This window comes from Ischnura elegans, chromosome 12 (assembly GCF_921293095.1).
Source record: "Ischnura elegans chromosome 12, ioIscEleg1.1, whole genome shotgun sequence".
NCBI classification, from domain to species: Eukaryota; Metazoa; Arthropoda; class Insecta; order Odonata; family Coenagrionidae; genus Ischnura; species Ischnura elegans.
In genome coordinates, this window is record NC_060257.1 from 31,506,601 (window position 1) to 31,534,005 (window position 27,405).

Sequence of the window (27,405 nt, forward strand, 5' to 3'; positions counted from 1 at the left end):
GGTTGCACTTTTATGTTAATCTGGTAAATTATGGAACACTTAAACAACTATTGATGGAAATATTTCTGTTGGACTAAATAAGTTGTGAGAGCGATGATTTAAGTCTGGTGTGGGTTTGAAATTATTATGAAATCCGATAGTCTCCGTTGTATTTCAGAAATTTTTATCAACTTCCAGGCGTAGCGTAGCCTTCGTCGTATAGGGAGGCTAACCACTCGAGTATGAAGACAGGATTAACAGTCGTCTGACGACACCTCAAATCGTCAACTGTATTTGCACTTGGCACTGAGTTCTGTACTGGTAGGTAAAGACAAATCAAGCACGAAAATAGCACCAAACCCAAGGTCTCTTGGTTGGATAGCTATTAATCAAACCGCTTCTTTATTTAAATAAAGTGATTTCGATGAATAATCATCATCAACATTCGTATATTATTTTCCATTTATATTATTATTGTAACCTTATTTATGTGACGGAAGGTGAGATGAATTTTGAAAGGGACGCCAGAATTGGGGAAAAGGATGGGAAAAAATATTCGTTCATGAGTGTGCTGTCGTGGTAATATTTTTTTAAATTGTCAAACTACTCTCTAGAATGTAATTATCTGTGGAGCTCAAGGGAGCAATTTTAAAATATTCATTTAAAAATCACTCCTGTGGAAGTTACATATTAAGTTTTTAACAGAATAACTTTTATTGACCTTGCAATTTCTGCTTTATTAAAAAAGAAGTGGTATAAGTAATTCAGTTATCCAACCAAGAAACCTTATAATGGAATACCTTGCTGATAAAAATGAGTGAGTGAACTGTTTTTTTTAGTATTAAACCACTTCAATTTATCCCACCATTTCAAGTAACTCCGGTTTACGGTAATTTGTGTGTGCAATTGTTTATGAAGAATTAGCAAAGTTCGACTTTTAAACGCAGAACGGTCATTTGACTTTTTCAGGTAGCTCGTGTTATCTCTGATTTTTGCCATAAAAATCGTCATAGTTGCCGATTTCGTGTGCTCGCAAAAATATCAACGGAAAATTAACGATGGTCTGTTTATTAAAGGAACCGAACCTTGTGTGACACTATTTTCATAAATTATTTTTTGATAACCCTCGTGATTTCTCACTGTATACTCCATCGCGGTATCTTAGACGTCGATCCGAAATTCGTGAAATTCGGGGCTGTTGCCAGATCGTAACAAAAAGCAGAAAAAAATCTTTTTCCAACAAAAAAAAAGTTGAGATAAAAAAATCGAGGAACTTGGAAAGGGAAGGAGGAGGGTAGGTGACGGGAGGAATTAAAAAAAAAGAACGTCGGAGTGCGTCCGATTCCAAAAAAAAACTGAGCATCGCCGATCGAAGAGCCGCAACCCTATCCGGGGAGGACCTCTCAATGAACATTGTTGTCCACTTCTCCCCTCACCCCCTGCCATTCGTCTCGACTCCGCCCTCTGCCTATTTTGTCCTTTTATGTCACTACTCTTTCCACCGAACCCTGAACAATCCCCCCTCTCCCCCCTCATCCTGTGCGACCGTCATCACCGCGACTAGCCATGCGAGGAGTCGAACCAGCGCGACGGATTTTCGTTTTTAACACCAGCAGACGGGAACGGCTTTCTGTCTACTTCGCCCGCTCTCGGAGCTATTTTTCCTGCCTCCTGTGCACACCTTCGGCGGTGTATCTCACTGTCAGAAACCCACCATTACCATTGGCTATATAAGGTCATTTATTAATTTAAATAAATTTTACTCAGTAAATGATACTTCATTTATTTAGATATTTTCTTTGATTTTTATTTTTTTATTGTAATATTTATCTCTCTAACATATATTTTTTCATACTTTTCAATGGTTGGCAGTAATAATTCTGTCGTTTTGGCCCAAATTCTACCAGAAAAGACCATATATATTCAATTGATATATCGGTGGCTAGGTTCTTACAACACGTATCTCAAAATTTGGCCAGTCTGAGTTAATACTGCTAATACTGTTCATGAAAAATAAAATTCAAGCTAAAACCAACTCTTTGTTTGCTTCCTTTATCAGTTTTATGTATTTTTGGTTATTTCTTTCAATTAAAATCATGCACAATTAAAAAATAAATCGTTTTGTTGCTCTACTGAAAAGTTGCCATTTTTGAGATAGATGTTGTTAGAACTTAGCCATCATATGACGATATGAGGATTTAAGTGATTTTAAGTTTTAGCTAATGTGGAATTTAAAAAAAAACATTTTATGAAGTTAATTTTACTCGTCCTTTTTCCTAAACTTTTTCTGTATTCGTAAAATTTTCAGCGTTGAAATGAAGTAGACCCTAGCAATGTCTGCTCTTGAAGCATCATCGCTGGTCACCAAACATAAGATTGGTTTGAGGCAGTTCTCCACTTCGTAATTCTCCCATCAACAATTACGGAGCCCATCATCTACATTGTAAAGCTTAGCATGAGCTACCTTCCTAATAATTATCTAAAATACCCATTTATTCATAATGCACTCGTTCATTATCACCAGAGGCCAGAGGTAAGGCTTACTTATGAAGAGAATTTTAGAGGAGGATTATATCCCAGTAACATATTAATTTATAAAAAAAGTCGGAAAAAAGGTCACTTTGAAAAGAATGGAAGGTGTATTTTAAGATACTTTGTCATGTTGATGTCCATAACCTTAGAAATAGCACAGTTTGCTACTAAAGCTCATCATCGTCATCACTGGTCAACAATCCTAGGATTGGTTTGACGCAGCTCTCCACTCACTTAATGTTTTCGCACCTACGTATGTCATCTATTTCAGATTCTTCTTTACCTGTCCCATGTATTTTTTCGAGGTCTGACGATTGTCTTCATTATATCATCATGTCTCAAGATATGGCCTATAAGGTAGTTCCGTCTTCTGACTTCTTGTAGGATTTCCATGAGGCTTTCCTAAATGCCTTCGGCGTTGGTCGCTTCCTCTAAATACCGTAGAGTGCCTTTTTTCGTTTTTAATTTAATTTTTTCGGACTGAGGGTTGTTATTATATCCTCATACTAACACAAGTCGTATTCATTGGGGATTCCAACCCTCGCCCAATTTTTTTTATATTCGTGCTAACTCCCTCCAAATGAGATCATTCCCTCACCTCGAAAGATATCTGGTTTACAATTTCGATTACCTATATGAATATTTATTCCTCTGATTTCTGAGTATTTTGCTGTTCCTTTAATGTGTGAAGGCATTTCTTTGGAAAAAAAAACTACTTATAGGTATTCACTTCGTTTAGATGTAATAACAACTACATTGGAGAGGGACAGATCATTTGAAAATAAATGCTAAAATAACGGCAGAAAAAACTGCTTTCGATTGTACACCATTATATTTCTACATTATCCTCTATTTTTCAATTTTGTGTAGACAAATATGACTAATTACTTCGAGTGTTAATTTTGCTGTCAAGGTGATATCGACAAAGATGTCAGGATAAAAGTAACACACCTTCATTATACTCGCTTTCGCTTGGTCTGCGTCCTTTTCTGGTCACCCTGCCAGTTATTACAATTTTTGTTCATCTTTATGTCGCAACACCGTATCTCCCTCCGTTTTTTAAATAATTCAGGAAATACTGAAATTGCACGATTTGGTAAAAATTAAAAGTGCTCTGATCGACTTTAAAATTATTTTTTTACGCAACACATTGGAAATATGTTTTTTTTGAAAAATCGATTTTTTTTACCGCCAAATGTCCTCAAAAAGTAGAGACATGAGGCAGTTGGCAGTACTGAAATTGATTTTTAAAGTTTAGCGTTTCGACTATATTTCGAGCTTTGATAGCGTTTTAGAAGATTTTAAGCGGGGTCGATTGTAGACTTTTTGTCATATCTCGTCTCGTTTTCCCTAAGCATTTGTATGAATCAGTCAGTGGTCGGAAGTAGGTTTTATAGTATATGATAGATTACAACCCAGTCATAAGCGTTGGAGACTTGCTTTACTACCATTTCGCCGACCAAGAAAAATGATTCAAATCGGCCTATTTGGCGGACGAAGCGATGCTCTGTTACGAACGATACATCATTAATCGTTGGAGATTTTCATTCTATGTCTCCTTATTGGCTCCATACCTCAGTGCGATCTCGTATTGGTTTAATCAATATCTACATTCGATTTGGTGAGAATTTAATTATTGGTTCAAGCATCCTCTCCCTCGAAACGAACGCAATTGTTTGGTACAGTGTAATCGTGAGCGAACTGTGTGGAGAAGAAACACAGCTTTGATATGAATAATTTGATTAACAAAAGGAGATTATTACACTTAACAGAATCAGAGCTTTTTTTAAAGCTAGTATTCTTAGTCAGTGAGGGGATATATCCCACCATACCCCCTAAAGCCTCATAGAGATTTTAAAAAATATTCATGCTAGTTTTGTTAATTATTATTATTTTAATTAATTTAATTAATAGGGTAGTTTCCTTCATCAAAGAAAACGAAAGGCATTGATTGCGATTCGTTACCCACCATTAGTGTATTCATAATATACAAATTATTTGGTTTTACAAATCCCAGTCTACACGAATGGCAATGGTCAATTTTTATCCTCGTTTGAAAAAGGCCAGATTGGCGCCTATGCGATGCCACTCCACGTGACGTCACAGGGACCTAGTTTCTATACGAGTAGATAGGAGTTTTACATCGTCTGAGATTACCAATGCATGCATGAGGCACAGAGCTCTGGGAAACATGTCTCAATAATCACCTATTAAAACTGCCTAAGGTCGGAAAGTTTCCTTAGTTTTATAAGGTATTAATAATGCTTATTTAAGCCAAGCGCTAGCATCCTGCGTCGTATCAGCGCTCAAAGCCTCGCCCCAAGGTCACCTCACTTGTGGCAGCGGGAACCAGAACGACGTCACACGGAGTTTTTCCCAGCATTCGTACATAGCCGTCGCGTTTTCGCGCGCTTGAAATTTTTCACTTTTCATTTAATCGTGAAAAATAGATATCGTAATTTAAAAATCTAAAAGTGTGAAATACGTACTCCAGGAGTAATAATATTTCGATTTAGGCAATAAAAAAATAATAGGAAACCACCCTATTATAATTTTTAAAAAAATATTATGTCTAGTTTTGACATGTAATAACTGCATCTGCTTAAATTTAAATATTTATTGCCAAAATGATGTAAAATGTATTTCCAGGCATGTCATTTTTCAAAAATTTTCCCGAATTCTGCGGGAGAGATAAACGCGGGATCCTCTGTCTACCCTTGGTGGTGCGAATTTGAAAGGATCTATTCATATTTTCCTTTTCCGGAAAATTAAGTTCTGCTTGGATTTAATCTTACGGCACGAATGGAATTGTGTCCCTGCGGTTAACATGAAACCTGAGCGACAGGATCATTTTTTCCGTCCCTATCATTGCAAGCTCTAGCGATAGGTTTTCAGGGACCAAAAGAGTGATCGCTCGGTCCATCATTTTCTGAATCACACGGTCATTCCCACCGTCCCCTTTTTTCATTTTCCGTATTTATAACTGAAATTGAATTAAATGCCAAGTGTGACGTTGCAATCGCAGTTAGCGGCCGTGCATTCTGATTGGCTCAGGACGGTGCCGGCAATGGTTTAAGCTTAAAGTATACCGGGACTATCCACGGTGATACACGGGAGTCACCCGCAATGCACAACCGTGCGAAAGATCCACAGAGAAAAAATCATCCGCCTTGACCATCCCGGTCAAGGCGGATGATTTATTCTCTGTGGATCTTTCGCACAATGGTTTAAGCGACGGAAAAAGATTCGTGCCGAGTGATGGAAAAAGGGGTAGGGATTTCCATCCCTTAAGCCATCGCGGAGAATGAACACGTGATACACTTATTTTTCCGCCATCATCGAAGCTATCGCTGGAGGTGTCCCTCGGGAGGGATGGAAAAAATGATCGTGTGATTCAGGCTTGAGCGTGGCGTTACAATAGCTGTTAGCGGCCGTGCGTTCTGATTGGCTGAGTGACGGTTTCCGCGACGAAAAAAGGGACGTGCCAATTAATGGAAAAAGGGATGGGATTGCCATCCCTGGAGATGTCGCGGAAAGGATCGCGAGAAACGGTCATTTTTATCCGCCATCGGTGGAGCGGTCGCCTGGGCTATCCCTCTAAAAGGATGGAAAAAAATTATCGTGTGATTAAGGCTTTACCAAAAGGAAATTTAAAAAATGGGTGAGATTGCGCAATCTTATTGTTGATTCTCGCCCAAAGCTCTCGTTTAACAAACCACAGAGATTAATCTTTTCAGACATTTATGATCGCTTGTTTTCATTTATCTAATGTCCTTAAAAATCCAGAGTATTAAATAAAATGTCTATAAGGCTGGATACGCAAGAAAATCCGCAATCATGATAACTGCAAAGTGCATCCAAAAAAATGTTTGCGTTGCGATAGGTCAGTATCTAAGGAGTTGCGATCCCATGTTTATGGACAAAAAATGCTTAAAATTGTCTCTCCTACCATCTCCTTAAATATTGCAGATTCCTCCTGAAACACCCTGTTCAAATTTTGCCAACCTCACCTGACGATGATTCTCTTATATGCGGGCGAAATATCGTACGTCTTCGCTATTCACGTCAATCCACGGTTTAATTTCTCCACAATTATTGTGTTACAGAATGCTTTTTGACTTAAGCATAGCTTAAACTAGTTCATAGCCAATGTACAAAATTGATACAGATAATTTATGAACAATAATTCAAATTAATGATACCAAAGATGCTTTCAAAAATAGTGCATCATGTTTGATAAATTTGAAATAGCATTGGAATTTGACGTACCAAAATGTTACATATTTTAACATTTAACTTTTGATCAGAAGAATTTATTTCTAATTGTATCGAGACTTACATCCTCCGATTGAGAGAGCGAATTAGAAAGGTATTCATTGATATTTTCCTTGTCCGTAAAATTATGTGAACCTTGGACTTACAATTAGACCTACGATACGAATAGAATTGTTTCCCTGCAGTTATCATAATTGTTGAGCTACCGACTAGTGCTCGAACAGTGAGCCAAGGAATTGGTAGTTAGTGTACTGCCCTCCGGAGAAAGCCCTCCTAATTAAGGGGGCGTAATTATAACAATAACATCCGCGTGGGGATTCGGAAGGGTTTCGGTAGTGAAAACATTTCTTTTTGGTCCAACATCCCCCGCCCTCACGGGGGAAATCCTGCTCTAGGAATGACGAACACGCCGGCAACGCTGCCGCCCGGAGCGAAATAAAAGAGAGAGAAGGAGAGTGATATAGAGGGAGAGAAAAAGAGAGAGATATAGAATACTCCCCCTCCTCCCTATCGAATCGAGCAAAGGAGATAGGCTCGTCGGCTAACATAAACAAAAAGTGGGCGGCGTTGCCAAGTCGCGGGAGAGGGGTAGGTCCCCGCCGACTGACTAGCCGCAGAGACGGTCCGGGGGGAGGGGGGGAAGGGGCGGGGAGACAGTCGGCTGGGTCTGTCTGTGTGTGCGTGGATGTGGCGGGATGGAGTTGTGTGGGTGAGCCGCTTGTGACGCTGGTGTGCGTCTGCGTGTGGCGGTGCGGTCGGGAGATGGGCGAACGAGGAGGGGAGGGGACTCGAAGAGGAGACGTAAGGGGTAAGGGTAGAATGTACGTTCGAGCGTCTGCGGGGAGGGGGTATAAAGGGGGCGGGAGGACGTTGAAATAAACGAGAAAAAGAAGGGGGAGAGAGATTTTTTGTTTTTTATTTCTGATTTTTTTTTCGTTTTCTTAAGTTTTTTTTTATTTTTTCTTTTCGGTGAGGATGATGGAAGCGGTTTAAGGGGAGGATTGGAAGGACACGAACGAGGGTTGTGGAGGGGGCATGGGAGGCAGGAATGCTGTCTGAGAAGGATGCAGCAAGACCCCGTCCCGAAATGAAGGAAAGCCGTGTCTGTTGGGATGTGTATCAGACGGTGCACGAGTTTGGACCAATATTTCGATTCCATTTTTTTTCTTCAGATAACGCTCGAAATCTCCCGCGAGCGCTGTGCGTTCCTCCTAACCTTAGCTCCTAACTCGAATGGGATTGTCGATTCTCGCTCAGTTATTCATACTTTATCACTCCATGATATATCAGTTGAATTTTGAAAGAATATTTTTGCGTCCTTGATTGATCTTCTTCATTCTCTACGTTTACTACACTTTACGAGCAGTAGTTTATGTGCATAGTACTATATGTGCACATTGTATATTTTACATTAATAATATACTCTATTTTTTAGCGAATATTTTGGGCAGGGGAGGGGTAAATTAGTGTCAGGTTAGGTGAAGTTTTTTGTAATTGGACTTCCATAATATTTTATATCTAAAATATGTGATGTTAATCAAATATAAAAAAGTACGGCAGTGCTAGTGGCTGAATAGATCTCTATGTTCACTACATTTAACGAGCAGTATCTTATGTGCACATTGTATAAATTACATTAACAATATGCTCTTATATGTTAGCGGATATGTGGGGGCGGGCAAGATTAGTGTTAGTTTAGTATGGACATTCCATGATATGTTATGGTAAAATACGTGATATTAATCAAATTTTAAAAAGTACTACAGTACTATCGGATGGATATAAATTACTAAAATAGCTCTAAAATTGGGCGGTATATTGTTCAAACGCTAAAAATTTTCCCTGGACCACCCCTCCCCCTTAAATTTACGGCCTTAACCTCGCGGGAGGAGTCAATCCCGTCAAAATTAGAAGGGAAATCGGAAGTGAATTTTCGTTGACCTTGAGATGCTCTCCTGCTACTATATTCTTAAGATATGGGAGACAATCAGCGTTTGTGTGGTGCATGAGCTCCGATCAAATTCTTACTAATAACATATTTCATTAAAGGTAAAATAGTCATTGTATCTGTCTTCTAAATATTTCTATTATTATCACCACGCGTTCCGACATCTTGTGTCATCTTCAAATCCTAATGTTTTTTATATTTACAGTTACTCATCTGAATGTTAATAAATTTAGTAATTCATCCTCGAATAATAAAAAAAATCATGGAATTGAAGCCTGAACCCTAGTAATTGTAACATATGTTATCATTGATGCTGCTCGAATTTTGGGGGAAAAAACTTTTAGATAAATTGTCCGCGTCTTTGGTTACCTCTCCTTCTGCATTCTCTATGTTTATCACGAGGGAGGAACTTGTATCAAGAACCCGTAAAAATATTAAGCGGAATTGATTATAAATTTCCCTTGACCTTAGCTGCCATCCGGGTAGATTATTCTTTGGGTATTTGAGACAATCAAACGGTTTGTGTGGCATGAGTTTTATCCAAAATTTCTGTTAATTTTTTTTTTTGATAACGCTCAAAATCTCCACGACCATCGTGCGTACTGCGTGACCGTAGCTCGTATCTCGATTGCCTAAGCCTGAAACTCACCATCATTTATTTACTAGGACAGCTCCAGCGATCGTTCCGATGATGGCGGAAAAAATGACCGTTTCACGCAGTATTATTCCACGATGGCTGGAGGGATGGAATGCCCACTCCTGTGAACATCACTTGGCACGTCCTTTTTCCGTCGCTGAAACCATCGTTGGCACCGTCCTACGGCTATTAGGAACGCACGGCCGCTTGTAAAGCCACGCTTGGATTTTGATGGAATGCAAGTAAAGAAATAGATGGAAAAAGGGATGGTAGAATGACCGTATGATTCAGAAAATCATGGATCATAGAGCGAGCGATCGTTCTTTTGGGCTCTGAAATCCGGTCGCTGGATATATCACTGAATAGGGATGGAAGACACTGATCGCGTAATAGGGTGGTTTCCTATTATTTTTTTATAATAATAATAATAATAATAATACGTCTTTATTGGGCGAGATTGGGACTAGAAAGTCCCATCTTCCATCTACCCCTCGTCAAACAGTAAATAAATGCAGTTAAATACATTGTCTAGTTGCTCATGAAATTTATTGCCTTAATCGAAAGATTATTACTCCTGGAGTACGTATTTCACGCTTTTAGATTTTTAAATGACGATATCTATTTTTCGCGATTAAATGAAAAGTGAAAATTTTCAAGCGCGCGAAAACGCGACGCGTAAGTAGGAATGATGGGAAAAAGTCCGCGTGACGCATTTCTAGTTCCCCATCCCGCCTTGTGAGGTGACCTTGATCGAGGCTCTGAGCGCTGATAGGACGCAGGATGCTAGCGGGTAGCTGAGTACCTTGCTGGCTGGCAGCGCTTGGCTTAAAAAAGGTTTATTAATACCTTATCAAACGAAGAAAACTTTCCGACCTTAGCCAGTTTTAATAGGTGATTATTAAGACATGTTTCCCTGAGCTCTGTGCATCATGCATGCATTGGTTACCTCAGACGATGTATAACTCCTATCCTCTCGTGTAGAAACTAGGTCCCTGTGACGTCACGTGGAGTGGAATCGCATGGGCACCAATCTGGCCTTTTTCAAATGAGGATAAAATTTGACCCATGCCATTCGTCTAAACCGGTATTTCAAAAACCAAATAATTTGTGTATTATGAATACACTAATGGTGGGTAACGAATCGCAATCAATGCCTTTCGTTTTCTTTGATGAAGGAAACTACACTATTCAAGCTTAACATCGCTCGGAGGGTATCTATTCTTAGTTGTTTTATGACATTGATGCTCGAAAATATCTTGTGAAATGATTACTTTTTAGAGAAATTTAAGTATACCGCGACTAGCCACAGTTTTACGGAGTCGCCCGCAATGCACAAACTGTGCGAACAATCCACAGAGAAAAAAATCATTAGCCTTGACTGGGATTCGAACCCGGATCATTCGATTTCCGGCTCGGCTGTGCCCGCTGTGCCTGCGCTATTTGGACTGCATGTTCAGGAGTCCATACCACCTTGTCCGGTATAGTCAACAAAGTCAACAAACTCCACAGGGGAGAATGACGCCTCGGTAGCTTAATTGGCTGAAGAACTGGGCGGGAATCGGGGGATCCGGGTTCGAATTCTGGTCAAGACGGATGATTTTTTCTCTGTGGATTTTTCGCATTACTTTTTAGAGCCTTTAATATTGACAAAAAGCATAATTTTCTTCTCAAATCGCACAACCTTACGTGCCTAAAATTAGAGGTCAAATATGACACACGTTTAATAGGACAGTCCGTGGAGTAACGGCGGTTAAACAATGCTTTCGTGAAGCACACATTTTGTTTAATTTTTCGCTAGTTTTCCTGCAGACCTGAGTCCAGCCGCTTTAAAACCTGAACCACAAGATAATTTTTTCCATCACTTTCGAGGGATAGCTCCAGCTATCGCTCCAATTATGGCGGAAAAAGATTATCGCTTCACGCGATCATTTTCCACGACGACTCGAGGGATGGAACTCCCATCCTTTTTCCCATCACTTGGCACGTCCCTTTTTCTATCGCTGGCAAAAGGGACAGGCTGATTGATGGAAAAAGGGATGGGATATCCATCCCTCGAGCCATTGCGGAAAATAATCGCGTGAAACAGTCATTTTTTCCGCTATCATTGAAGCGATTGCTGGAATTATCCCCGAAAAGGAACGGACTTAATGATCGCGCGATTAAGGCTTATGTTAAAATTATCATTCGCGAGGACGTGAGCGGGGCATGTAGTGATACTCCTTGACGCAAAATGTTGTTCGTATAAATTTAAATTTTAAAAAATCATGGGCTGTAATAGGGAACCGCGTGGCCCCCAGACCGTTTCATTTTTATTATTGAGAATTCCCCCGAATTAGGAATCTATATTCGCCATTGCTTTGAAATGATAAAAGCTATCGTAAGCTTTCCCGGCAAATACTATTGATGAAATCTTCATGAGTTTGGCACCGGGTAAGGCTGTTCGAGTCCAACGTCTTGATGAGAAACTCTGTCATCGTTATTATAGCTAACAAACGTGTCACCATCACAATCATCATAGGCGGATTTAGGGGGGACACACAGGCACACGTGCCCCCCTCTGACGCTTAAAAATAGGTAAGATTTTAATACGGTTATCATTAGGTTCGTTTTGTTTTGTACAATGCGGAGCCTAAATCATTTAATTTCTTAGTAAGTAATAACCTTCACATTAAAATAAAGACAATATTTTGTACAGTAATTGTTTTATGTCATTTTTAATCTAAAAAATGAGAAGACCGTTTGCGTGTCAGACCCTTGTTTCTCCTCCCCCCCCCCCCCCCCCCCCCCCCCCCCCCCCCCCCCCACAGAAAAAATCCTGGATCCGCCCCTGATAATCTTCGCTTTGAAATGCTCTCCAGCTGTATTATCCACTTTTATTTCGACTGGTGTACATAGTTCTCGGTCTGCTTCATTCATTGAATATAACAGAAAATCTGACGGCGTGCTTTGCTCGAATATTAACCGAAATTTTGATTAGTTTTATTTCTCATAATCAAAACTCGTATCTTTCTCATAATCATAAAAATATTAATCATATTCATGTAATAAAGAAAAAAATTATCTTTTTTTCTCATAGTCAGAAAGTATCCCTTGTAGTTTAGTTCGTAACTTGAATACTTGCCGACGCCCTCAATTAACATATTTCATTAATCCTGCTACGTGAAATTGGTTGGCAGGTTAGATGGAATTTTCGTGCCCTTTACTTCACATTATGCTGCATTTTCCCCGTTTACATTTAGCAAATCGCAGACCTAGGCGATGATGAATATTCTGCAAGACCATCTTTACTATTTACCTAGTAATATTAAGGGGGAGGAGGTAATAATAAGAATTAATCCTCCTTAATCTGCTATTAGGTCGGTAATTTTTCGTGCCCTTCACTTATTCATATACTGCATTCTTTATGCCCCTCATCGAGTGAATGAAACTTGCCTAATTTCTTAATCCCCGTGGGCAGGGAAAAATACAGGCCGAGGAGTATTTGAAATAGAAAATACCGCTCCTAATGTATTTGAAATACAAAATACCTTTAATTTGGATGTGTGGAAAACACACTACAAAATAGTATGTTAAATACCTTTTAAACTGCAAACATATATAGGTATGTAAATACATTAAAAAATATATAACCTGCCTTGACACGTTATGGATAGCTGCAAAAACGATTCTAATGAAATTGAATTAATATCTTAAGCATAATTTTACAGAGCTACTTCAACAGTATTTTACAAATGTATTTTTTATTTATATTAGTAACATACCAAAAATCTGTATTTGGATGGCAAAATTCAAGATACATTCAGATCGTGTGTTTCAAATACCAAGTACAAATTACAAATGTATTTCAAATACGTATTTCAAAATACTTGTATTTGAAATAGCCCGCAGGCTAGACAGGAACTCGTCAAAACTTGACAAGAAATCGGAAATGATTTTTTCTCGTCCCTGGGTGCGACTGCTTTATTCATTAGTTTTAAAGAAACAAGCTTCCAGTTGAAAGATTTCTGAATAACTTCACGTGCGACTTGCGAGACTTACTGGAAAGTTGGTCTTACATACCATATCGAGGCGATTTTTGTGGAATTTTGGGAGCACGCTTACAAGCGCGGGGTAGCTCTGCTCATTTTTTTTCTACGCCACACACGTAGCTCCAATCAGAGACGGTTACCAAACTACCTCCCTCCCTCGAGTATAAATTTTCTGCTTACCGCGTATTTGCAAATAAATTGAATCATTCGCTCAAAGGAGAGATGATTATTTTATCTCAAATGCGGTTGAGTTATATTTTTTCTCCCCATAACGGAGCGAGCCGACAAACAGGTGCGTAACTATGGTAACCAAGGGTGTTATAAACAAGTCGAAAGGTCGTGGAAACCGCAATGCTATCAAAATTTCAAGTCTTGAGAGTACATCATACATTTTATCTTCTTTGTGGCCTTCTCTTTCGTAGTACGTAGTCAAGGGCGTTTCCTGTTGCAGTACTAGACGTAATATTCTTACCACTTCAGTGAAGCCAAAACAGCTTTATGTTGCTTCCTATTTAGGTAAATGGAAAATTCTAAATATTTTATTTCATTGGTCTCCAAATCTGCATGTAAAAGAATTGAGGTTATTAGTTTATCCCTCCCCGTTATTAGCGAAAGATATACGGAAACATATAATTGCCAAGAATTTACTGGAAAAAGATGTAAATGGAAATGTAAAGAGTAACTGCGCGTTTAGTGCGTTAACTAAAGAGTTCGATCAAAAAATTAAACTGAGGAGATAGTGATGTTGTTTTTATACATTTGCATGTTGACCTATCCGAGCCTAGAGCCGATATTTGTAGATACCTCTGGTTTTTTAACAACGAAGCAGAAAGGAAACGTTTGTATTCTGGCTATCATACTATAGGAAAGTGAAATATAAGATCATCTACTTATTATTCATTGAAAAATCAACACAAAGGCTTAAAAAAATAGCAATTTTCAATAAAATGTTCACTTGCAAAAGTCACAAATGTAGTTCTCATTTTCACAAATGGAGCACAAAGTATTTTCTTTTTTACTCCAAGGAAACAATCGCTTTTATCATAGATTGGACATCCCAATTTTCACAGTTACACTTGGGCTTGGGACCAATAATCTACATCGGCTTCTGAAACTGGCGAAAAGGTGATGAAGTGGACAGAGCACATTTAGGTGACGAAAATATGGCAACGTTTCCACATTTACCCCAGTGTTGTGCTTCCACATTACCAGCCAGGGGCGCAGCTAGGAATTAAGGCTAGGGAGGGTTTTAGGCGCTACTAATACTTACGGGTGTGGGGGTATTGCATACCCACCAGGGCAAGCAGGCGTTGCGGGGACCCTCCTCCAGAAAAATATTGAGAATAATGGTTCAAAATGGTAATTTTTACGGCTTTCCGAGGGATATTTTATAAATACTAGCACTATTCTATAAGTAATACTGATCCAAATAAGTAAAATGGATTAAACTTAAAAATTTCTCTGAGCTCTGGGAGGAGGTTTATCCCCCAAAACCCCCCCCTCGCTGCGCCACTGTTACCAGCATCGGCATATTGAACTATGAAGCTAAAATTGTGCTTCATTTTCCAACTAGTAGACTACTTAATTACACCAGATTGTTGCATGTTTTATGCCTTAAAACTTATATAGCACTAAGAAATAGCTTGGTGGACTAGGTGATTGAATTAAACTTAAAAACTTACCTCAAAAGTTTTACAAGTGAATAGAAACATGGAACAGGTATTTCACAGACAATATACCATGAGTTGACTGTCACCGCTCCTCAGTGGCGCCGACTCCATGGGGCCTGAGGGGGCCCGAGCCCCCTCAAAGATTTGTTTGGGGGGGCGGAGCCCCCTCAATAACTCAAGAAAATAATGAAGTTATATTATGCTTTGTGAAATCACAAAAATATATTGGTAATTTTTATTTCCCATGTTTGACGATAGTTACCTTATAAATAAATTCAACAATGTGTGTTGAAACAAATAATTATAAGGTTAAGCAGGTTAACTGAATCTAGTGGTGTGAATCATGGTAGTGTTATGGTGCTGCGGCACACTTTGAATTTAACCTCTTCCCGGGGCAAGACCTCCGATGTGGGCCCCCCCAATATTTTTTATAAGTCGGCGCCCCTGCCGCTCCTACAGGCTTACTAAAGAAGCAGGCCAAGAAGTTGATGCGGTCACCGCTAGCCTAGAGTACCTCCCAAGCCCTAAAGGTTGCATTACCAACATGCTTCCACATTTGCACCAGTACCTCTACAATAGGGTAGTTTCCTTCATCAAAGAAAACGAAAGGCATTAATTGCGATTCGTTACCCACCATTAGTGTATTCATAATACACAAATTATTTGGTTTTAGAAATACCGGTTTAGACGAATGGCAGGGGTCAATTTTATCCTCATTTAAAAAAGGCCAGATTGGCGCCCATGCGATACCACTCCACGTGACGTCACAGGGACCTACTTTCTATACGAGTAGATAGGAGTTTTACGTTGTCTGAGATTACTAATGCATGCATGAGGCACAGAGCTCAGGGAAACATCTCTTAATAATCACACATTAAAAATACCTAAGTTCGGAAAGTTTCCTTCGTTTGATAGGGAAATAATAATCCTTATTTAAGCCAAGCGCTACCTGCTAGCAGGGTACTCAGCTACCTGCTAGCAGCCTGCGTCGAATCAGCGCTCAAGCATCGCCCCAAGGTCACTTCACACACCGACAGCGGGAACCAGAAATACGCCACACGCACTTTTCCCATAATTCCTGCTTAGTCGTCGTGTTTTCGCGCGCTTGAAATATTTCCCTTTTCGTTTAATCGCGAAAAATAGATATCATCATTCCAAAATCTAAGAGCGTGAAATACGCAGTCCAGGTGTAATAATCTTTCGATTTAGGCAATAAAAAAATAATAGGAAACCACCCTATTGTGGCATGTGCCACTATTCATAGTTTATGAAACCATCTGGTGGCTAAACGTCAGGTGGTTTATATTAGTAAATGAAGGAATTAAATCCATGGCTCCTCCACCTTGAATCCAATATTTTCGATTTCGGCGCGACATCAATGTGGGTCTATTATCGGAAGCCAACGTTGAAATCGATCAGTACAAGAAACGCGGAGGTTTCATTTCGGCGTCGCTCCCGAAAACGTCCGGATAATATATTTTCGCTAAAATGTCCTCCGTTTTGCGTCGCCTTGAATTTTGCGAGAGCACACCAGCGAAGAAACGATGAAGGTTATTGAGTACGGATCTGTGAGGCGAATGAATTGGCGCCATCATGAAGTGAATTTCCGCCTCAAATTACTCTGAGATATACTTTGAGTCTACATACCATCAAGGAAAGGAACGTATTACTTTCATAAAAATCTATCGGACAAATGGTAATTCAGGAACCTTATTGCCAGGGCTGGATTTTCTTATAGACGAACTAGGCTTCAGCCTCGGTCCTCAAGATCAAGAAGGGCCTGCATCAAAATATATCGCAAAATTAAAATTACACTATTATAAAAACAGTGAGCACTAAACAACAGAAACGAAAACAAGGAAAAATTCGACTAATACGACTAATAAACATGCATAAAAGTATATTGGTTAAGATCAACAGATTTGGCTCGCTGGTTCGTCAAATGGGAGGTGAAAGGGCTTCGTAAGTGGAATAGCCTAGTGCCTTTTTTCAACTAAATTATTCATCCTGCTTATTGCCGACGCATGCTTTTGAAGTAATATCATTGAGAGTTCGTATCACTTATATTTGAAATTTATTGCTACACCATTCCCGGGCCATTGCCTGAGAAAATATTTTGACAGAGTTGATGTTAAATGGGCCCAATTCACCAATTATATATCGTTGTTGGTTTTGATAGAAATTTATAAATGGTGAGAACCGTAATTTTTCCTTATTTCAATACATCCCTTACTTTTCAAGCTATAAGCGATGAAAATTTACGAACAAATGGAAATTCTGGAACCTCAGGTAGGTAGATACTTGGAAGGTTTTTCTCAGACAAGTCGATGACGTCGTGAACTCATTTCGAGCGGGTTGCCACTCAAATGCAGAAGTGTTTAATAAGCGCTAATATTTTACCCCGAATAGCTAGAAAACTAGGCGATGGATCGGAAAACAACGTGGATGTATTTATTTTTCAAACCATATCACAATAGACAGTTGAAAAGAAAAAGTGAATGAGCCCGTTATGACCGTATACTAGAGTTCATTTCAAATATCTTTGCGACTTAAAGGCAGGCCCAAGTTTTTTGGGGGGTGAGGGCGGAGGGCACGTGACGTACTGGAAACCAACTAAAATACGAGAGGCGGAGCCTTGCCGACAAGCCTCTAGGAAATTCATTCGCTTTCAGGCCTCTGTAATGCATGCTTCGTAAGTTAGCTGTGTTGCCAAGTGGGAAGAGGGTTTTTGACTCTGTCTTTAGTTTCCATTTCCTGGAAATCTAGAAGATACTGGCTCCATAGTTTTATGATTTCTTCGACCGCGAATCGAACCCCGTACCTCGGCGTGTATTTTTGAGGCATAGCTTCTCCACAGAGCTAACATAATTGTTCCATGTTCTGTGGAATTATAGTTTTTTCTGTTCAACTCTAGAAGATGTTGGCTCCTTAGCTCGATGATTTCCTTTACAGCGAATCGATCCCCGTACCCGACGTTTATTTTTCGGAGGCGTTGTTCAAAAGATTTGATGGAAGAAGAGGGGAAGAAAATGATATTTTTATCCCTTCAGTTTTTTGTCACTCATGAGGATTCAGAATGATTATGGTGACGCGTTGATAAAGAGAGTGAAATACGAACTCCCGAATTAAAAAATGAAATTCATGTAGCGGAAACCCGTCCCCCTTAGTGTATTTTTACGGAGGCGTAGTTCAAAATGCTAGAAGGAAGAAGCTAATAGGGAAAGGAATGATGATGTAGTATATAACGATGAGAAGAAAAAAAGACGATCTGAGATTGTTGAGGAGATACGTGGTTGTTGGACTTTTGAGTATTTATTTCATTTATTTTTTTCCTGTATCTCCGAAAACGGCACCATTGGTCTTGTTGTTTTTAATTAGCAGTTAAACGTACAGGAACACCCGTGCGCGGGAAAGTCTCATTCTACCCAGGCGGGACTCGAACCCGCGCCCTCATCTGTGGGAGGCAAGGACTTTACCCCGATGCCACCGAAGTCGGGTTTTCAGAATTTTTCCATGCTTTTTGGAATTGAAGTTTTATTGGATTCAAATCTAGAAGATGCTGTCTCAATGGCTCGCTGATTTCCTTGACCGCGAATCGAACCCCGTACCCGGACGCGTATTTTTACGCAGGCATAGTCCAAAACGTTAAAAGGAAGAAGCAATATAAAGGAAAGGGATGATGATGAAGTATATAACCATGAGGAGAGAAAAAAGACGATCGGTGAGCGTTGAGGAGATACGTGGTTGTGTTGGGATTTTGAGTGTATGTATACGTGAGCCCCGAGCTGGTTTCAAGCTCTCCTCTAGTTTTATTTATTTTCTCATTATACGTTTTTTTTGCTTTTTTGTCGCCCCGTCGTATATATCCCTTCGGTTCCTTTCAGTCACACATGAGGAGACAGAATGGGAGGCGCAGACGAAGTGGGAGGGGCCAAAAAGTACTGGAGAGGGGAAGTTTTTTAGACTGCGGGGATAGTCTGCCTCTGGGGGGAGTAGAGGGGGCGGAGGAGTAGGGGGTTACGCGATTGTAGGAGGGGTTTTCTCGCTGGGTAGGGGAAGTGTCGGGCGGCTCGGGAGGCCGGGAGAGGCAGACGGGTACGTCTGGCAACACCGCCTCGTGGCCCCCCGACTCCCGCCTCGGAGTTGAGGCGAGTATAGCCGAAGTTGCGAGGGTGGGGGTAGGATTTTGGAGAGCCAGGCGGGAGGGGAAGGGAGCTTGGTAGAAGGTGCTCTCTGGCGCTCCGAGAGAGAACATGATGTTGGTACGAGGAGTAGCAGGTCTGGATCCGCCGACGACGTCGCCGGCTTAGATGCTGGCCGCTTGCTTGCTACAGCGAGGAGGATCTCTCTTCTCTCAACACACAACCGTGGAGGAAGGCAGTAGTGAGTGGAGAGTTTTTTAACAGTGGTGTCGGCCCCTTGGATCTCCGTGGTGATCCCCTGGAGGATCGGACGACCAAAGTGCCGGGAGCGCTAATGTTGAAGGACTAATATTGAAGCAAGTGTGAAGAAGACGTGAGAAAAGCGCGCGCGAGAAATTACGTGATTTTCCCCACACTTTTTTTTTTGGATTTGCCCGCAAGAAAATTTGCGCGCAAAAAAAAGCACGCACGCAAGAGAGGAAAATAAACCTTCCGGGAGAAAGAGCAAGTTTGTTTTTTTTATACATATAAAATATAGGTCCATGAAAATTTTTCGGGAATAAAAATTTCCCAGTGGTGCGACGTTGAAAAAAGAGAAATTAAAAGGTGAAGACGGGGGAGGTGTGTGAATTATCGGAGGAAAAATTAGTCAAAAAGTGATGTGATCACAAGAGGAGGCGACTGGACTGTTAACTCCCGCAAGTTTTGATATAATTCATCTCCTAGATGGCGCTATCATCTTCAAGTGCACCACCATACGTCAGTCTGTACTACTCTATAGTGCAACGGGCGACCACGCGATATTTTAAGGAATACTATAGGTCTGGTGAGTTATATTTGGTGATTTCTTATTGGTGTGGGGGCGGAGGAGCCAGGGGGAAAATCCCAGCGTGGAGCGAGCTAGGGGTGGATATGTATGAGCGCGGGAGGCTTCGCTATCCGCGGCGACCCAACCTTCCCTTCCTAACGTAAAATTGCCCCTTCTTTTTTCAAATTCGCGTCTGTGCGCGAAAATCCGACGAGTTCGACAAATTACCGGTGTACATCGTCGTGCAACTTAAAATCCAGAGCCGTCGGGGAAGATTGACTGCGAGCGTGAGATTTCTCAAGTGTGATCTAAATTGTTGCTACCGTCTACGCGAATTTGAATTGGCGGCAGACCGATGTAACGTTTCCCCATCCTCGCCGGTCGGAAGCAATGTCGTCGCTGTTAGATGCATCATTCTAATTTTGATACAATATCTTGATTATGGTAATTGCTCCGACAATACTTTTAACTGGTATCTCTTTCGGTCTCTTCATAAATTGACCGCTAAACGGGAATTGCGTGGGTTACGATCCGTCTTTTGATGCACTATAGGTATGCTTTACCTTTACTTGTTGTTCTTTAGTTTAGACTCTGGATGTTGTTTTATGCTCCTCGTCGGTAATTTTCGTCGCTAACCAAACCTTATGCTTTCGCATTCTGTGTACCCTCCTGCTCGCTTTTAAACCGGTTTTCTTTTCCTTATGTTGCCTTCGTTTCGGGATATTTTTCGCAGCATTGATGATTTTTCACAGTATTGATTATTGCTGCAACTGAGTACATTTTCGTCCACGTCGTAGTCCTCCCTAATTTTTTCTGGGTCTTCAAGCGAGGAAATTTCCGGACCCCTTTAGCACATCGTAGCGGATTGTATTATCCTAGTTATCAGGTCTTCCCAATCCATACAGCTGTTGCGGTGCAACCTTATGGAAAATTCATGCGTTAATATTCTTGTAATTTTGTGTAACTTACTTATTCACCGCGCCCATTGAAGGGTAGTCTCTGTTGCCCATTCTTGGCTGTATATTCTTTTTCACTAATTTTTGTGGGTTTGTCGTGAAAAGAGGAACGATATAGGAGTACGAATTTAATTCTGAAATTGTTTATCCTTTTCATTAATCCAAGTAAATTCCTTGGTGCATCGCTCAATAAGAATACCGGTTTGGGAAGCATATTAGAACGTTGCGTCAAGTAGCCACAATACTTGGGGCAAATATTTTCTGATGGTATGTCCTGGCTCGTTGATTCTCCTTTGCTGCTTGATGAGGGTGGTTAAAATGTTTCTTCCCTATTTAATAGGCGAGGATTCAAAGTTCGCGACTCATCGCGCGTGGTGAGAGGGTTTGATGATAATTTTTCTTTGTCACATTGTGGCACTGTATCAAGTAGTGGTCAATGCGATTACTTTTCCTTTGCCCATTGTTTTGTTTTGAGAAAACTTATGTTTGCTTCTTGTTCTGCAGGATAGGGAATACCAATCGCGCTGTCAAAAAACTTGGCCGCCCTGTCGTCTTCTGTACTCACTGATCCATTGGTCCACGAAGCGTCAGTACCCTTCTTCTGCACTCGCCCGTTATTATAATTCTCCACGCCCCTTAAGTCCGGGCCAAAGCAAAGAAGGCGGGTTCAAGATTGAGGAAGAGTGGGTGGGGGAGTGAGGGACAGTGAAGTGTAATGTGGAGAAGACAAGTACTACGGCATCGACATGGCCTTAAATTTTTCGGCTGCTTCGTTTGCAGCCTGCCTTTCCGCCGGCCTGGCCGTTCCCAGGCAAATCATGTACTGCATAGCTCAGGGTAAGGAGGAAAGAGGAACTAACCCTCTGTACACTTATTTACGAGTGTTTTTATTTATTTGTCGTGTGTTATGATCCATAAAGTGAAACCCGTTACGACTCATGTACTCTAGCTATGTCAAAGATTATTTACTATATTTTTGCCTTGTTCGCTGCTTTTAAACTATCCACCACTTGTTTATAATGCTTAAATTCAACCCGGCATTTATTCATTGAAAATCCGTTTGATTTTTTAAACTTTCTGGGAAACTATTCATCCTTCTCGCGTTCCAGATGTTTTTGCCCTCTTGAGTGATTTCCCTTGGATATAATTATGCTACTATTCTCTTCTTTTGGTCTCATTACACGGCTGTCATCATTAATTCGTCGGTTATCCTTTCAAAAGGTCATTTTGAAGCGACACCCTAGTGTCTGGTGACGATCGGAATACGCAACCGCATATTGTTGACATTCCTGGTGCGCATGAGTCTCGGGTTTTTTTCATGTATATAAGATTTTAAGTGCTCGGTATCAATTAAGAGGTTGGCAGTGACAGTTAAGATATCAAGTGATTTTCCTGTGAAAACATGTTTCATTAGGTAATTATGTTTTACTTCACAGTGGAGAAGTGTATTATTTATTATCTTACAGTTGCTAACTGCTATGCTTCAGCTTTCCTATGCTTGTGTGGATTTGTGATTTAGATTGTTTATTTAGTACCCCAATTTTTCTACCAACTTCTTTTCGCTGTCAAGTTATTGCTTGTAAAATTTAGCTGGAGTGTTTTTAGTTTATCTGTTACGGCGAACATCATTTTTACTATTTTGTACTAGGCGCCAAAATACTACACATAAAAAACATTATGTTACTGTGCTGATCAAGTTGATTACTGTTTCATTCCTTGAGCTTCTTGGATTTGAAATTTTGTAATCTGTTGCTCTTTGTGCCATTAGTCTACACCATATTCCGTGAAAATCGTCTACAGACGCCGGCGGTTTTTAGTTGGTAATTTTGTGCGATGTCCCGTCTTTTTTCATGATAAATACGTGATTATTAAAAAATTCTCCAGTTCATGTTTACCTATGGCCACTCGAAAAATTTAAATATATACATTACTTTGAAATTATTGTTACCATTACTATCGTTATTAGACACCCTTGATTGTGTTTTCCGGCTTATTTTGGAGTTCGTAAAATGTTCCTGGGTCAATTTTTACGTTTTCGTTGTCAAAATACTGGGTTACAACTAATTATACGTAGAAGATCTTTCGATTCCATTCGTGTTCGTAATAATTGCATTCCTCTTGCGTCTATCTGAGCTAATAGGCGAAATAATTCGTTGCGAACCGTTAGTAAATGGAAATGCCTTTGCGAACCGTCGTATATACGGTCTATTATCCTTTTGCAGGATTTGTATTGCAATGGTGATTTTCCAATAAGTGTTAAAAGAGATGTGTCCAATGAAATGTAGGGAGTGCGTTTAGGTTTGATGCAAGCTAGCGTCGATGCCGATACAGCTACTTTCTTGCGAAAAACAGCTCAGTTTCAATAGCCTAGCATATTATGCAACCCTCTTGACTAGTTGTGCGGGGTAGTATTCCTGCCCTTGCGCTGCTGGTTGCCTAATTTCAGTCACATATTCTTTCTTGTGAAAGGAATTGGAAAGGACTAGCCGTTTGGTATGACTTTCGAAGGCTCTTCGGAGAATTTTAGGAGCCAAGTTGTTATCAATTTCTGTATCTACGTAGATTTCAATAGCCGGCGATGGGAATATTTTCTATCATAAATTACAGTAAAAACCTTCGGTGCTAGATTGGAGTCATTCATCACTTTTGATAATTTTTGGTCTCTAAGCTAGTGTATTTCCTCTAATATATTCACAAAAATATTCGTTTATGCTATATTTTTATTCATGGTGTCACACTACTGTATTTACATGTCTTGAATAGTAACTTAGGTTCAACTTAAGTAACTTAAATGCAATTGCCTGGACCAAAAACAGTTTTTAGGCTATATGTTTGCTTTTTCTTGAAATTTTGGCATATTCATCCTCAATCAAGCTACGTTTAACTTGCTTCTTTGTGGGTTTCTTCATTGTGGTCTTAGATGCTCTAATATTGATGATCTTGGGGTGGGAATGATTGACTATTGGAACCTCTTACTTTAGATTTTTATTATTAAAGCATTTTTTTCAATGTAGAAGCAAAATTATGGGGTAGATGTATCTATATAAATCAGTCATTGCTGAATAATTACATGCTGTTATGTTAATGGATGGTGCTTGATGCTCTGTCCCAGTATAGAGCCAAAATTTATGTGATCAGTCGCATTTATTTTGACATTATTATATCTGCTATTGTATTGCATTTCATTTTCTAATATTTATTTCAATGACACATCTAATTACCACTTATTCCAATTACAAGATTTGGTTTTTGGTCAGGATAGAGTTCACCCTAAACTCAGCTGCTGAAATGTTTTAATATCAAGTAGGGTTTCCAGTTTCTTTCCTGAGTCTTCAACAATTTTGCTTAAACTTTTGTCTGCCAGAAGAAAGTTTTGCAATGATGACTTTATTGTGTTCATGTCCAAAGTCTTCATCCAGCCCCTCTAAGGTCTCTATGTAGCAGACCATGATTCTCCATTAGTTCATGATATATGGGAGGCAGAATGACATTGGTTGAAGTCAAGACGTACTTATCTTTAAACATTTCATATCACCACTATTCCATGAACTTAGGATTGGTTGTTAGCATCAGTTGTACCTCGCTATGGTATAATTTGACCCCATAGAATTTTGAAGTCCATCACTTCATATTGGATGGTGATTCATTTTGTGAGCTATTAGTATTGGTTATAGTTTTACCTTCTATTATTTAATAACAGGGTGCCTCCTTTGGAATAGTTCTGCGGATGCGTGTATTTGGATACTCTAGAATGCGTGATTTTTTCCAGTTTTCTTAGTCAACCTAATTTCTATGCCAATAATTGTCAAGTGAGGGTATGTGTTGTGTTTGTTTTAATTAGCTCTGGCATCATAGCATTTATATGTGCACCATATGCAGGGCTACCATGATTTAACGCAACCCGAAAAAACCTGTCGAGTTTTTAAAAAACCGATGGGCCGTTTTACCAAATATATGTTGGTGCTTAATTGGATAGTTTTTTTTATACATAGATGCTTTTTATATATTCTTTTCTTATCTTGGGTGTTAGTCTACAGCAGCCTCATTATAAATTAAAATAATCCTATATCAGCCCAGTGCACCAGACTGAAGACTTATGTCTGAAGTAGGGTTAGGCACTATTATAATGCCTTTGATTTCAGTTTATAATTTTATTAACATACTCGCAAAAGTCCTGAATTAACCCTTAGACTTCATGGTCTATATTGAAAATAGAAATTGAAGGGCACAATGTTAGGTAAAACATTTATATATTTTATGAATATATAATAAACGTAGGGCTATCGTAGAGGGACAGGTGGGAGGGAAGGAAGGCAAAGGACAGCCCTGAATGAGTTACATAGGACAGGTTGTAAAGTATGTAAAAGAGAAGAAATATGTCACTATGAAAAGGCTAGCTGTTAGGAGAGAGGATCAAACCAGTCTTAGGATTGTTGACTAATGTTGATGAGAGCTACTTGAGCCCATGGCAGTAACTTGAGCCAAAAATAAAGAAAGAGATAGTAGCTCTTGTCGGTGGCAACATGACAATATTTGAGTCTTAGTAACATGGCATCCTATTTGACATCTTCAGGTCCTCACTAACTTGCACGTTGTTTATTGAATGAAAGGTCCAAATTTTTTTCGAATTCCAAGTTTTTGTAAATGTAGTTTTTCCTATTGAGAGAGACGGCATGAAGAGCAAAAGAGGCAAAATGCCTGACCCTGTGAAAGATAAATACAGAAGTTGTGCTGAAGTTTTTGAATAGATATGTTGCTGACGAGAGTTCAGTAATCCTGTGTTTTAACATGCGTTAATAAGAGTATGTTTACCAAATGATTTATTGAATGTAACATTTCTTATTGGTAAATGGCAATTTGGATGGATTAAAGAGTTTTCTTCATAGAAATATTAATGTAAAAACTTTCAATCGCCCATTATGTATATCTCTCTTCTGTCATTGTGTCATGGAGAATTTACCACGTTTGTCCTTTGTGCCGTCTGTGAGGGAAATATGGAACATCTCCAACAGGACATTTATTCTTTATCATAATTGATAACATAAATTATAATTTTAATAATATAATATATCAATATCATTTAAATTATTTTGATAATTTAAAATATCATGAACGCAATTTTTGGCTTTGAAAATTTACGATATTTTGCTGTTATCAGGATAATTGCAATCTTATCATGATGTATCAGAGTTAGCGTCATTTAAATTAAAATTATGAAATTGTGAGGTCTAATTTGAAATAGTATCACTTAAAGCTAGACAGTGGGGGTGCATTTCCACATGCATGCATTTACACTGAGGAAGCAGCCCGTCAAGTTAACAACCAGATTGATACTATTTTATTAAGACAGCTGATTTGCATACATGTCCATCACCGTCTTATCATTTGATTGCTTCATTGTATGCTGAAATTTGAATTTAACCTCAAAAACTGAACATTTATTGTACTCAAACTCAGTTTAATTTATGAAATCTTTGTTCACATATCTTCACAGAAAATGAGTGATTGACATGGATATGCAATCTGCAAATATCTTGGTATGAAATACTTATCAGGATTGTGAGGTAGACAATAGATGGGATGGGTATTTGGTGAAATATTTTATATTCATAGATAAAAAAGCCCTAAGCTCCGTATAATAAAGATAACAATTTAACATGTTTTTGTTTCAAACCCGAAAAAATCCAGTGGGATAAGTTTTTTCAAAATAATAAACCAGGTTTTTGCCAACCCTGGTCATATGAAACCCAAGCCTTCACATTAAGAGAAGAGACTCCTTTTAGTCTTCGACTTTTGAGAAACTTCTCAAGAAAGACCGTGTAATTTCACTTCTTGAATTGAGCCAAAAACATTAAGAGTCATCACCCACAGTGACAGTTGATCAGTTGCCAAAGTCGACTTCTAGATTGCCAGGATGTGTTGGCGTATGATATAACTATTTCACTGAACTAGCTGAAGGAAAATGTTTGTCTTGGAGTGGCATGTAATGAAGCTGATTAGCTTTTTGTTGATTAATATTCATGAAATAGTGTGCTCAGGAACTCTGGATCATTGGCTAACATATTAAGATCAGGTTTGCGTATTTCACTGCTAACTCTTCGCACATTCTTCATATCTTTGCTATTTGTGCATACACCTCTCTTGACAGTGGTCTCCTTTCTTTCTTCTCCTAGACTATTTTTAAATATGGCGTAATTCCTCATATTCCAATGATCTCTGCCAAACTTGGTTGCCTCATGACTCGATAGCCTTACTGTTTACAATACCAGTATCCATCTTTATGTATGCCTTATTTGGCTCAATCTGGTTAACTAACTCCTTTTTAATCATTCTCCTGCTGTTTTCTCCTAGTATTCAGCCATAAGCTTATAAACTACCCGAAGTCAATGTATACTTTTACTTTCTAGCTAACAATTGGCAAGTTGTTGCT

General features: G+C 39.4%; 1 protein-coding gene across 1 annotated transcript in view; it reads left to right on the forward strand.

The window, feature by feature from the left end:
- Positions 1-19,306: 19,306 nt before the first annotated feature.
- Positions 19,307-27,405, forward strand: part of LOC124168655 (zinc finger protein 316-like) — a 55,053-nt gene continuing 46,954 nt past the window's right edge. The window contains exons 1-2 of the mRNA XM_046546917.1: positions 19,307-20,037; positions 21,480-21,812. Coding sequence (XP_046402873.1) covers positions 21,722-21,812 — 91 coding nt within the window. The 5' untranslated portion in view covers positions 19,307-20,037; positions 21,480-21,721. The remainder of the gene's footprint in view (positions 20,038-21,479; positions 21,813-27,405) is intronic.